At 43.0% G+C, this 12,245-nt stretch overlaps 2 protein-coding genes across 4 annotated transcripts; both read left to right on the forward strand.

The window, feature by feature from the left end:
• The first annotated feature begins 711 nt into the window (after window positions 1-711).
• On the forward strand, window positions 712-3,849 carry LOC106564706 (cannabinoid receptor type 1A). Its single transcript, XM_014131009.2, has 2 exons — window positions 712-984; window positions 2,126-3,849. Exon 2 carries the CDS (start codon window positions 2,170-2,172, stop codon window positions 3,565-3,567), a length of 1,398 nt encoding a protein of 465 aa, XP_013986484.1. The 5' UTR covers window positions 712-984; window positions 2,126-2,169; the 3' UTR covers window positions 3,568-3,849.
• Window positions 3,850-7,413: 3,564 nt separating this feature from the next.
• Window positions 7,414-10,180, forward strand: LOC100379104 (akirin 2(2b)). Of its 3 annotated transcripts, none has more exons than XM_014125191.2 (6): window positions 7,414-7,660; window positions 7,905-8,103; window positions 8,596-8,730; window positions 9,028-9,177; window positions 9,291-9,362; window positions 9,528-10,180. In XM_014125191.2, exons 2-6 carry the CDS (start codon window positions 7,929-7,931, stop codon window positions 9,536-9,538), a joined length of 543 nt encoding a protein of 180 aa, XP_013980666.1. In that variant the 5' UTR covers window positions 7,414-7,660; window positions 7,905-7,928; the 3' UTR covers window positions 9,539-10,180.
• Window positions 10,181-12,245: the final 2,065 nt, after the last annotated feature.

Below are 12,245 nucleotides of genomic sequence, written 5' to 3' on the forward strand. Positions count from 1 at the left end.
GCCCTTTATGCACCTTCATAGGGTACTGTAAGTCTGAATACCAACTACTGAGAAGTCTGTAGGAAAGGAGTGAATAAGGAAAGGCATAATTTCCTAAATTGGAATTGGGCACATGATGATGGGCAGCTGACCCTAATAACCCACTTACCAGAGACATAGCCTATTCTCTGCTATTGTCCCACGACACACCTCACCCACCTTCATTTGACACCTCTGCAGCTCCTGCTATTTCTATACACTGGCAAGATATACAAGGCATTTCATCCTATGCTACATGTGGTTCAATGTATAAACATTGGCTGGATATTGTTTAACCATTAATGGTTACCTTTCCTTCCAGGCTATTAGACATCATGCATTTCTGCCAGTCAAAAAAAATGGTATTCTCTCACATCAGTGACATTTGCATTCATACAATAACATACGTACATCATACATACACACACAGCCTAACCCTGGGAAGCTGGGAGGAGGTCATAATTGCTTATAGGTTGAAGTGAGAGTCTAAACTACAATAGTAATTAAAATACGTTTACAAAATCAATTATAGTGTTTTAACACTGAATAGAATAATAGTTTCGTTTTCCTGAATCACGCTGGTCGATGATGATGGGGTGTGGGTTCAAAATGATGGAGAGTCTCGTTACTGAGTGAGCGTGAATGTAGGATGCGACGCGAGCGCACTACACTGGTCCAAGGCGCTGTGGCACCTCGGAGCACGTGACACAGAAGCGCACAAAGCGAATCCTCAGACAGACAGACACATCGCTGTTACTATACAGGGATGCGAGGCTCATTATGACAAATTCACTCTGCTAAAAATAATTAAAAACTACTTGATATACTTTGATAAAAGCAACTGTTGACATCAATAGAATACAATTCCTGAGATTGGATTAGTGGACACACTTCCTCTTGTCTTTATGTCATAAATTAAATCTGGCATATGGACCAACGCAAATTCTTTGTGCAAAGAATATGAAGGTAAGAACTTTTTCTTTTTACTCAAATGGAATGCAAATGTTCCATTAATGCAAAATCTATTTCTTTGTTGATTTTGCTGTAACCTTAGTGAGAGTTTATCGAGTCTAATTACTTGCTTGCAGCCTCTCCATAACCTTCCTTGTTGTTGGTCTGTTTTATTAATTCATAAATGGGACAAGGGGCATCGTCACATTGTTGTATAGCCTACATCACTACCAGTAAATGTTTTGCTTATCTATAAACATCTGCATGACAATGTTTTATCAAATATTCTCATTAGTCTACTTGTTTTTATTAATGAAAAACATATGTAGGTTATTGTAATTTTTCTTAACGAAATATACAGATCTAGTCCTATTCATGATCAAATGGCAGGGTTATGTGCCGCTTATCTATGTGTTTTACGTTTCGTTAGTCGTATGGACGGGATGCACATGGAATACATCGTCCAACGAAATGCTTACTTGCAGGTTCCCTTTCGACAATGCAAAAACAATAATAAATAATAAAAGATAAGAATACGAACAAAAGTAAATAGCTCAGTAGAATAGGATAAACATTTTAGCATACGTATAATAGACTACAGGATGGCACAAGTTATAGTCCAATATTTACTCTTGTATTGGGGATGGGGGGCAGTGTATAAACTGAGCCATATAATAAGAGTCTGAGAGAGAAAAATAGTCATGTAAAAATCTATAGATTGATTCTACAAAATCAATGCACTCTTCTCTTGAGAGAATATATCTACCTCCTTTGATGCATCATTCATTTAATCATAATTTTTTTTAACCTAATCCTGTATTACCCCTTAATTAATAGGAAAGATTGACCTACATTGGCTACTTAATGCAATGTTTTTGTCCTGGGGGCAGCACAGAGGTTAGATATGGGTCTCATTTGTCATTGACTGTTAATTCTCTCACTATTGTCTGAGACACATCTGCTGTAGAGTCAGCTGGCTGATACAGGGATGCCAATAATATCACCCAAGAACATTCCCGTATCACCCACAGTTAAAATCCCCCACAGTTAAATACATACACATTTGCCTACCCCCACATTTGTCACAATTAAACTGACCAAATAATAGAAAGTATTAACGATTTCAAAATGTTCTTGAACTCTCTTTTCTGTCTAGACACGCATCTAATGCTACATCATTTACCAGTCAGCTGAGTAGCCATGAAGTCTGCTCTGGATGGAATAGCTGACACCACTTTCCGAACAATGACTACTGGTTTGCACTATCTTGGCTCCAACGATGTGAGCTATGATGACCCGTCCATTGATTCTGGCTTCACCAAGACTGGATTCCACTTACAGAAGACTCACTCTGCCCCACTTAGTAACTCCTTCCCTGTACAAGTACCTGGGGACAAGGAGCTCATCTATAATGGCAACTCCATTTACCCGACCAACTTCTCTGAAATGCTTGGCAATGGGACCCGATGGGAGGGCGGGGGTTCTCTCCAATGCGGGGAGAACATTGTGGACATGGAGTGCTTCATGATTCTGACCCCCAGCCAGCAGTTAGTAGTAGCGGTTATGGCACTCACCCTGGGAACCTTCACAGTGCTGGAGAACCTTATCGTATTGTGTGTGATCCTCCACTCCCACATCCTGCGCTGTCGGCCCTCATACCACTTCATAGGAAGCCTGGCTGTGGCCGACCTTCTGGGCAGTGTCATATTTGTGTACAGTTTCTTGGACTTCCATGTGCTGCACCGGAAGGACAGCCCCAATGTGTTTCTATTTAAACTCAGTGGAGTCATCGCCTCTTTCACTGCCTCTGTGGGAAGTCTCTTTCTCACGGCCATCGACCGCTATATTTCTATCCACAGGCCGATGGCTTACAAGCGGATCGTCACCAAGAACAAGGCTGTCATTGCCTTCTGCATGATGTGGACTATCTCCATCGTCATTGCGATTCTCCCCCTACTGGGCTGGAACTGTAAGCAACTGAACTCGGCGTGCTCAGACATTTTCCCGCTCATCGACGAGAAGTACCTGATGTTCTGGATAGGGATGACCAGTGTGCTGCTTCTGTTCATCATCTACGCCTACATGTTCATCCTGTGGAAGGCCCACCACCACACTGTGCGCATGATGAGCCGCAGCTCCCAGAAGAGCATCATTGTCTACACAGCAGACGGCACCAAGGCACAGACCATGCGACCCGAGCAGACCCGCATGGACATCCGCCTGGCCAAGACCTTGGTGCTGATCCTGGTGGTCCTCATCATCTGCTGGGGCCCTGTGCTAGCCATCATGGTCTACGACCTCTTCTGGAAGATGAACAACTTTATCAAGACAGTCTTTGCCTTCTGCAGCATGCTCTGCCTGCTCAACTCCACCGTCAACCCCGTCATCTATGCACTGAGGAGTAAGGACCTGCGCCGGGCCTTCCTTAACATCTGCCGGACGTGCAGGGGAACTTCTCAACCACTGGACAACAGCGCTGAGTCCGATTGCCTTAGCAGGAGCATCAAAGGCACGGCCTACAAATCCACAGCTAGCTGTGCAAACACCACTGCAAAAGTGGCCAAAGTCACCCTGTCGGTCTCTGCAGAGATGGTCTGAGAACCTGTCTGCCATCATGTGACTGTGAAGGTATCGACTGTGAAGAATGAATCTAGAATAGACACTACCCCAATTAGCGCTGCCCAGAAAGTTTGCCAACCATGAACTTTAAATTGAGCTTTGAAGTCTATGTAGCTGTAGCATAAGATAATGTGGATTATTATACTGAACAAAAATATAAATGCAACATGTAAAGTGTTGGCCCCATGTTTCATGAGCTGAAATAAAAAATACCTGACATTTTCCATACACAAACACCTTATTTCTCTCAAATTCTGTGCACAAATTTGTTTACATCCTTGTTAGTAAGCATTTCACCATTGCCAAGATAATCCATCCACCTGACAGGTGTGGCATATCAAGACGCTGATTAAACAGCATGATCATAAAAGGCCACTCTAAAATGTGCAGTTTTGTCACACAACACAATGCCACAGATGTCTCAAGTTTTGAGGAAGCGTGCAATTGGTATTCTGACTGCAGGAATGTCCATCAGAGCTGTTGCGAGTAAGCTGCCTCCAACATTGTTTTAGAGAATTTGGCAGTACTTCCAACAGCCTCACAACCGCAGACCACGTGTAACCACGCAAGCCCAGGATCTCCACATCTGGTTTCTTTGATGGCCACTGGCACGCTGGAGAAGTGTGCTCTTCGTGGATGAATCCCGGTTTCAACTTTACCAGGCAGATGGCAGACAGCATGCATGGCGTTGTGTGGGAGAGCGGTTTGCTGATGTCAACGTTGTGAACAGAGTGCCCCATGGTGGCGGTGGGGTTATGGTATGGGCATAACGAACACAATGGCATTTTATCGAAGGCAATTTCAATGCACAGAGATACCGTGACAACATTCCACAGGACACAATCAACAGCCTGATAAACTCTACGCGAAGGAGATGTGTCGCTCTACATGAGGCAAATGGTGGTCACAGCAGATACTGACTGGTTTTCTGATCCACACCCCTACCTTTTTTTTAAAGCATCTGTGACCAACAGATGCATATCTGTATTCCCAGTCATGTGAAGTCCATAGATTAGGGCCTAATTTATTTATTTCAATTGACTGATTTACTTATATGACCTGTAACTTAGTAAAATCTTTGAAATTGTTGTATGTTGTATTTATATTTTTGTTCAGCGTAATTCAATGTTTTCAGAACCACTTCATTAATTTATTTTCATAGGGAAATAGTGACAATAAGCATTGTTAAACTGTACAGTTGTGTATTTAGTGTCATGCTGATCTGCCCTGACTATGGTTTGAGCCGTTAAAATGCTTCTAGGTGAAATTGGCTTCCCTTTCCACTGTAAATTATACTGTAAATTAATACATTGTGATGGTTTGTAGTTCTTGTCATAAAGTATGTTTTGTGAAACTGTTTTGATTGCCTTATTTTTTGAATGATGTATAATTGAGGGTCATGTTATTCCATACAAGAGTAGATAATGTACATCTTTTCAATGATTCACATTATTTCAACTAACGGGGAGACAGATTTCCCCAAAGAAGAACCACAACCATAAAGACATGTAATGTATTAAATACGTCCCCCCCTCCATCTCTTCATATATGATAAGTATTTTTCTGTGAATGAACATCTTAATTTCTGTTTTCATTAAATAAAAATATTCAGGAAAGCACCTTGTGAACTTATCTCATGAAACTCCAGAGAGAGAAAAAACATATTGTATTTGTGTAGTTACTCATCTTATTTAAGACCAGACTAATTTAGTAATAAGCAATGTATGTATATCATGTACACAAATGCTTTCATCTGAACACATCAATAGAAAAACAATAGCCATTGTCTTCTATTGCAGCTGTACTTACAGCAAAAATGTCATCATCTACACTACATTACCAAAAGTATGTGGACAACTGCTCATCGAACATCTCATTCCAAAATCATGGGTATTAATATTTAGTTGGTCCCCCCCTCTGCTGCTATAACAGCCTCCACTAGATGTTGGAACATTCCTGAGGGGACTTGCTTCCATTCAGCCATAAGAGCATTAGTGAGGTCGGCACTGATGTTGGGCGATTAGGCATGGCTTGCAGTCGGTGTTACAATTTGTCCCAAAGGTGTTCGATGTGGTTGAGGTCAGGGCTCTGTGCAGGCCAGTCAAGCTCTTCCACACCGATCTCGACAAACCATTTCTGTATGGACCTCGATTTGTGCATGGGGGCATTGTCATGCTGAAACAGGAAAGAGCCTTCCCCAAACTGATGCCACAAAGTTGGAAGCACAGAATCGTCTAGAATTTTATTGAAAGTATAAAGATTTCCCATCACTGGAACTATGGGACCTAGCCCGAACCATGAAAAACAGCCCCAGACCTTTATTCCTCTTCCACCAAAATCTACAGCTGACACTATGCATTCGAGCAGGTAGCGTTCTCCTGGCATCTGCCAAACCCAGATACATCCTTTGAACTGCCAGATGGTGAAGCATGATTCATCACTCCAGAGAACGAGAACGGGTTTCCACTGCTCCAGAGTCCAATGGCGGTGAGCGTTACACCACTCCAGCCAACGCTTTGCGCATGGTGATCTTAGGCTTGTGTGCGGCTGCTCGGCCATGGAAACCCATTTCATGAAACTCCCGACAAACAGTTATTGTGCTGATGTTGCTTCTGATCCAACCGAGGACAGATGATTTACAGAGGACAGGTGATTTTTACGCGCTACACGCTTCAGCACTTGGTGGTCCTGTTCTGTGAGCTTGTGTGGCCTACCACTTCTCGTTGTTTCTCCTAGACTTGATCAGGGCAGCTCTAGCAGGGCAAAATGTTGACAAACTGACTTGTTGGAAAGGTGGCATCCTATGATGGTGCCACGTTGAAAGTCACTGAGCTCTTTGATTGTATACACCTGTCAGCAACTGGTGTGGCTGAAATAGCCGAATCCACTAATTTGAAGGGGTGTCCACATACTTTTGTATATATAGTGTTTCACCAACCAAGAACTGTCAAATCAACAGAAGATCTCTAAGTATAGAACCAGAGGAATTAGAATTTTTCAGTTGTCTCTGCTAAGATAAAAATGAGCAAATATTGCATGTATAATTTATATTCAAAAGTATTGTGGTTTCCCCATTCAAACACCTGTGTGTGGTTTGGTTTCCAAGCTTCTGAATAAAGTCAAATTTGCACAATACTCATAAGGCATGTACGATATCCACGAGCTGACAAGGTAAAAATCTGTCGTTCTGCCCATGAGCAAGGCAGTTAACCCACTGTTCTCCGGGCGCCGAAGACGTGGATGTCAATTAAGGCAACCCCCGCACCTCTCTGATTCAGAGGGGTTGGGTTAAATGTGGAAGACACATTTCATTTGAAGGCATTTAGTTGTACAATTGACCTTTCCCTTATATCAAATATGGGCTTTGGTGGTAGGTTTTTAAGTCTCTGGAGGAGGAGAAAGAGGTGGCAGTGGCACATCGGACGATGTGCCGTGTGGTGTGAGGTACTGTACTGCCCTCTTGTGGAATCAGAGTATAGTATGATGGGGCTGGTTGGAAAGGTAAAACCACAACGTTTTTACCCCAAGTCAAAAAACTGTAATAGAAAAGGAAAAAAACGTATAAGTGTAACAATCAATTTTACATTATGGGCCCATGCATTTGCAGAACGAAATAAAGTGGCAAAGGCTAACAAAATACATTAATTTCCAAGAATGTAACAATAATGTGTATGAAGAACAGGCATACTGCTGATGTATATAGATATAGCAGCGCAAAATCATAGCAGCACCAAAAAATTATAGCAGCGAAAATGATTAAATGTGATTCCGAACCACACAAACTACCAACTCGGTCTTGACTGCACTACAAATCCCACCATCATCAGCGCATGCCCACCGGCATGAGCTCCAATTTTTGACGTCTTCAACCCTAGAAGCAGACGGCTCGGAGATCAAAAACAAGAAGCTAGCTGGCTTTCAAGCTAGTAGGCAGGTTGTTATAGCTTCGTCTGAATTTATAACGTAGCTAAGGACATTCAAATAGACATAAGATAGGTAAGAAATAAGTGAAACAAACGTCAAAGATACACGAGCGTTGGATAGGAACGGAGGACAACTTTTCCCCGGAAAGGTGGGAATTTGTTTTCATTTGATTTGGTTGGCTAACGCTAGCTTAACCTAATAACGTTACTGTACGTTAGCCAACAACAGTCTCAAGACTCCTTCCTGGACTTGTCGAACTTGCAAAGCTAGGTAACTAGCCAGCTAGCTGAAAAGCCATAATTAAGATAATACGCTCCTTCCTATCTAGAAAGCCATTTTCTTTTGTGTTTCGCATTAGCTACTATACACTGTTCCTCGTTCGTTCTTTGTAGCTGGACCCTCCTTAAATTAAAATCATGGCGTGTGGAGCGACCCTGAAAAGAACCATGGAGTTTGATCCATTGATGAGTCCGACGTCGCCTAAAAGGAGAAGGTGTATCCCGGTTTCCCCATCATCCTCCTCATCCCCACGGAAATACCTTCGCATGGAGCCGTCACCATTTGGAGAGGTGTCGTCAAGACTATCAGCTGGTAAGTAACGTTAGTTAACTAATTTACCGGATAAACCCAATTTGGTATCATAAATCTAACGTTAACTACCCAGGCCAGTGTGTTAGCTTTCTGCATGGCCAGCTAACCCTCAACTTAGCATACTATTTTCCAAGACCATACTAGATGTTAGCCAATAGTTAGGTAGATATACTGCAATAACATGAGTAACTATCTTGAAAAGATAACATGATGTCGACATTGCATGTTGACATTGGGAAGATCTCAATTGCATACTTCTTGCAACCTCTGAAACGCAGACTTTCTCATCCAATGGGTTTTGAGGAGAGAGGAAGCGAGGTGTGCAATTGATATCTTCCCATGGTGTCCTCTTGGCTCTTTCTGTGTTACACAGCATAAGAGGAGCTATGAGGATTGCACTATAACGTGAGGCCTCCATTAGATGTGACAAGTTGTTTGACTAACTTCCTCCCTGAATGATTTTGACTCATGCTGTTTACTATCTCATTCAAGAGCAAATTCTGAACAACATCAAGCAGGAGTACAAGCGCATTCAGAAGAGAAAACACATCGATGGAGTTTACCAACAGACAGAGGGTTGCTACTCCCCAGAGTCTCCACCCCCTCTTGGTGGATCCAGTATGCCAGGTTTGTTGTAGTGTACTGTTAGCCTAGCCAGGTTCAATGTCGGTCCTTGAGGGCCAAAAACACTTCTTGTTTTTATCTTCTGCTTCTGAGTGACTAATTCAGACCTGGGACATCAGGTGAGTGCAATTAACTACCAGGTAGAAACGAAAAACAGAAGTGTTTCTGCCCTCCAGGACCGGAATTGAACAGCTCAGACCCTAAACCCTGGTGAGTAGGGGAGATCCAAAGTGCAGGATGAACTAGACCCTCTCCCCCAACATGCAAATGACCTAACATCTCTCCTCGTGTCCTCTGCAGGCACTTCGGCTGGAGGTTCTTCTCCATCAAGGAAAGAACAGCCCTTATTTACTCTTAGACAAGTTGGAATGATTTGTGAACGTCTACTGAAGGAGCGTGAAGATAAAGTTCGGGAGGAATATGAGGAGACCATGACTTCTAAGTTGGCAGGTGTGGACTGTCAAAATACACGATTCAGAAAGTGCAACATAAGGTGGTATGTGATTTTTACAGTTAGACTTATTAAACCCCTCCCTTCCTTTCCTCCCACGTTTCTATTACAGAACAATATGACACTTTTGTGAAGTTTACACATGACCAGTTGATGCGACGATTTGGAGAGCAACCTGCAAGCTGTGAGTTTAGTTTTCTCCCCTTTTTAATACAAGATTCTCAGTGCATGTACCATCCCATTGTTGAATGCAAGAAGGCTACCGTTACACCTGAATGGAAAACCTCTAAAGGTTATGGTAACATGGCTGGTTTTCTGTTTTTATCTATTTTTATCCCTTCTTTACCAGATGTTTCCTGAAAGCGTCCCAGACTGCCAGGTGACCTGTTGCTGCAAGCTATCGAGTTTAAATCTTGGGAAATCACCGCAAGAGATTTATTTGGTTTATTGAAACTTTTCTTTCTGTGCCATATTTCTCCTTTGGACAAAGGTTTATAAGCCGTTGTCAGTGGTTATCACTCTCTCTCGCAAGCAGCTAGGTGCTTCCGAATGTAAATGTATAGGCCCTCTCTACCAGTGGCCTACGTTTCTCCTGCTGTACTTGTATTGATAAGGCCTCACCTTTTACAAGGAATTCCAAACTTTATTCATTGTTTTATTTCTTTGTTACGTATGTATGTATGTAGATGCGTGTGTGTGTGTGTATATATATTATATATGTGTGTATGTATATATAACCATATACACACACACACATATGTATGTGTGTGTGTATATATATGAGAGAAAGCAATGTAGAAATCCATGTACGGTTTGCTGGTCAATCTATGAGCAAGTGGACGATGCAGGTTAGTACAGTTTGGAGAAGAGAATTTGCGGATGCGCCAGTTACTTTTTTGTATGGGACTTTACAAAGTGTAAATTAGATTTTTTTTTTCCTGGTATTACTTTCAAACCTATGTACTTAGTGGAAAACCAAACAATAAACTGTTTTAAGACTTATGATTTCAAGGTTTCATGCTGTCACAACAGGGTACTACCAGTGTTTTCCCTATACGGCACACCACCGCTGCTAAATTGTGACGCAACTGTCTTTAAAACCATGAATGCCTTTGAAAACGGCAAACGTGGCCTCAATATGAATCAGAAACCGTTATTCTAGATCCAAAGACTACGTGTAAATAGGATCATTTGGTCATAAAGTCTCGTCTAAAACGGGAGTTTGGAACAACTGTGTGCCACACCGGGTAAATGAAGGTTGGGTTTTGATTTGACGATGTCTATTTGCCCACTAACATGGGGTGAACAGTTGTGTTAATGGCTCTCTATCCAATAGCATAGACAGTATGAAAGACCTGCACAGCAGCTCCAACTGTTTACATAAGTCAACACGTCGCACACTTTTTTTTACTTGAGAAATACTGCACCAAACACCTTAGTTAATGTAAAATTGTGCTACTAAAATGTCAAAATTAATTACAGATTTTTTGAGTTCTCTTAAATTCATTCTGACGGAAGACATTTTAAGCGTGTTAACCCTCGCAAGGCAGATGGCATCCCTAGCAGCGTCCTCAGAGCATGCGCAGACCATCTGGCTGGAGTGTTAAACAGACATATTCAATCGCTCCCTATCCCAGTCTGCTGTCCCCACTTGCTTCAAGATGTCCACCATTGTCCCTGTACCCAAGAAAGCAAAGGTAACTGAACTAAATGACTATTGCCCTGTAGCACTCACTTCTGTCACCATGAAGTGCTTTAAGAGGCTAGTAAGGATCATATCACCTCAACGTTACCTGACACCCTAGACCCACTGCAATTTGCTTACCGCCCCAATAGATCCACAGACGATGCAATCACACTGCCCTAACCCATCTGGACAAGAGGAATACCTATGTAAGAATGCAGTTAATTTAATATAGCTCAGTCTTCAACACCATAGTACCCATCAAACTCGGGGCAATGGGTCTGAACCCCGCCCTGTGCAACTGGGTCCTGGACTTCCTGATGGGCCACCCCCAGGTGGTGAAGGTAGAAAACAACACCACCCACTTCGCTGATCCTCAACACAGGGAACCCACAAGGGTACATGCTGATCCCCCTCCTGTACTCCCTGTTCACCCAAGACTGCTTGGCCACGCACGCCTCCAACTCAATCATCAAGTGCAGACAACACAACAGTAGTACACCTGATTACCAACAATGACGAGACAGCCTACAGGGAGGAGGTGAGGGTCCTGGCGGAGTGGTAACAGGAAAATAACCTCTCACTCAAAGTCACCAAAATGAAGGAGCTGATCATTGACTTCATTAAACAGCAGAGGGAGCACGCCCCTATCCACATCGACGGGACTGCAGTGGAGAATGTGGAAAGCTTGAAGTTCCTCGGCGTACGCATCACTGACCATCTGAAATGGTCCACCCACACAGACAGTGTGGTGAAGAAGGCGCAATAGCGGCTCTTCAATCTCAGGAGGCTGAAGAAATTTGTCTTGGCCCCTAAGACCCTCACGAACTTTAACAGATGCACAATTGAGAGCATCCTGTCAGGCTGTATCACCGACTGGTAGGGCAACTGCACTTCCCGTAACTGCAGGGCTCTCCAGAGGGTGGTGCGGTCTGCCCAACGCATCACCGGTGGCACACTGTCTTCCCTCCAGGACACCTACAGAACCCAATGTCACAGGAAGGCCAAAAAGATCATCAAGGACATCCCTCACCCGAGCCACAGCCTGTTCACCCCGCCATTATCCAGAAGGCAAAGTCAGTACAGGTGCATCAAAGCTGGGACCGAGAGACTGAAAAACAGCTCATATCTCAAGGTCATCAGACACTTAAATAGCCAACACTAGCCAGCTACCACCCGGTCACTCATCCCCTGCACCTTAGAGGCTGTTGCTCTATATACATAGACATGGAATCACTGGCCACTTTAATAATGTAACACTAGTCATTTTAATAATGTTTACATACTACTTTACTCATCTCATATGTACATACTGTATTCTATTCTACTGTATTTTAGTCAATGCCACTCCAACATTGCTTGTCCTAATATATACAGTACCGG

This window comes from Salmo salar, chromosome ssa01 (assembly GCF_905237065.1).
Source record: "Salmo salar chromosome ssa01, Ssal_v3.1, whole genome shotgun sequence".
Taxonomy (NCBI): domain Eukaryota; kingdom Metazoa; phylum Chordata; class Actinopteri; order Salmoniformes; family Salmonidae; genus Salmo; species Salmo salar.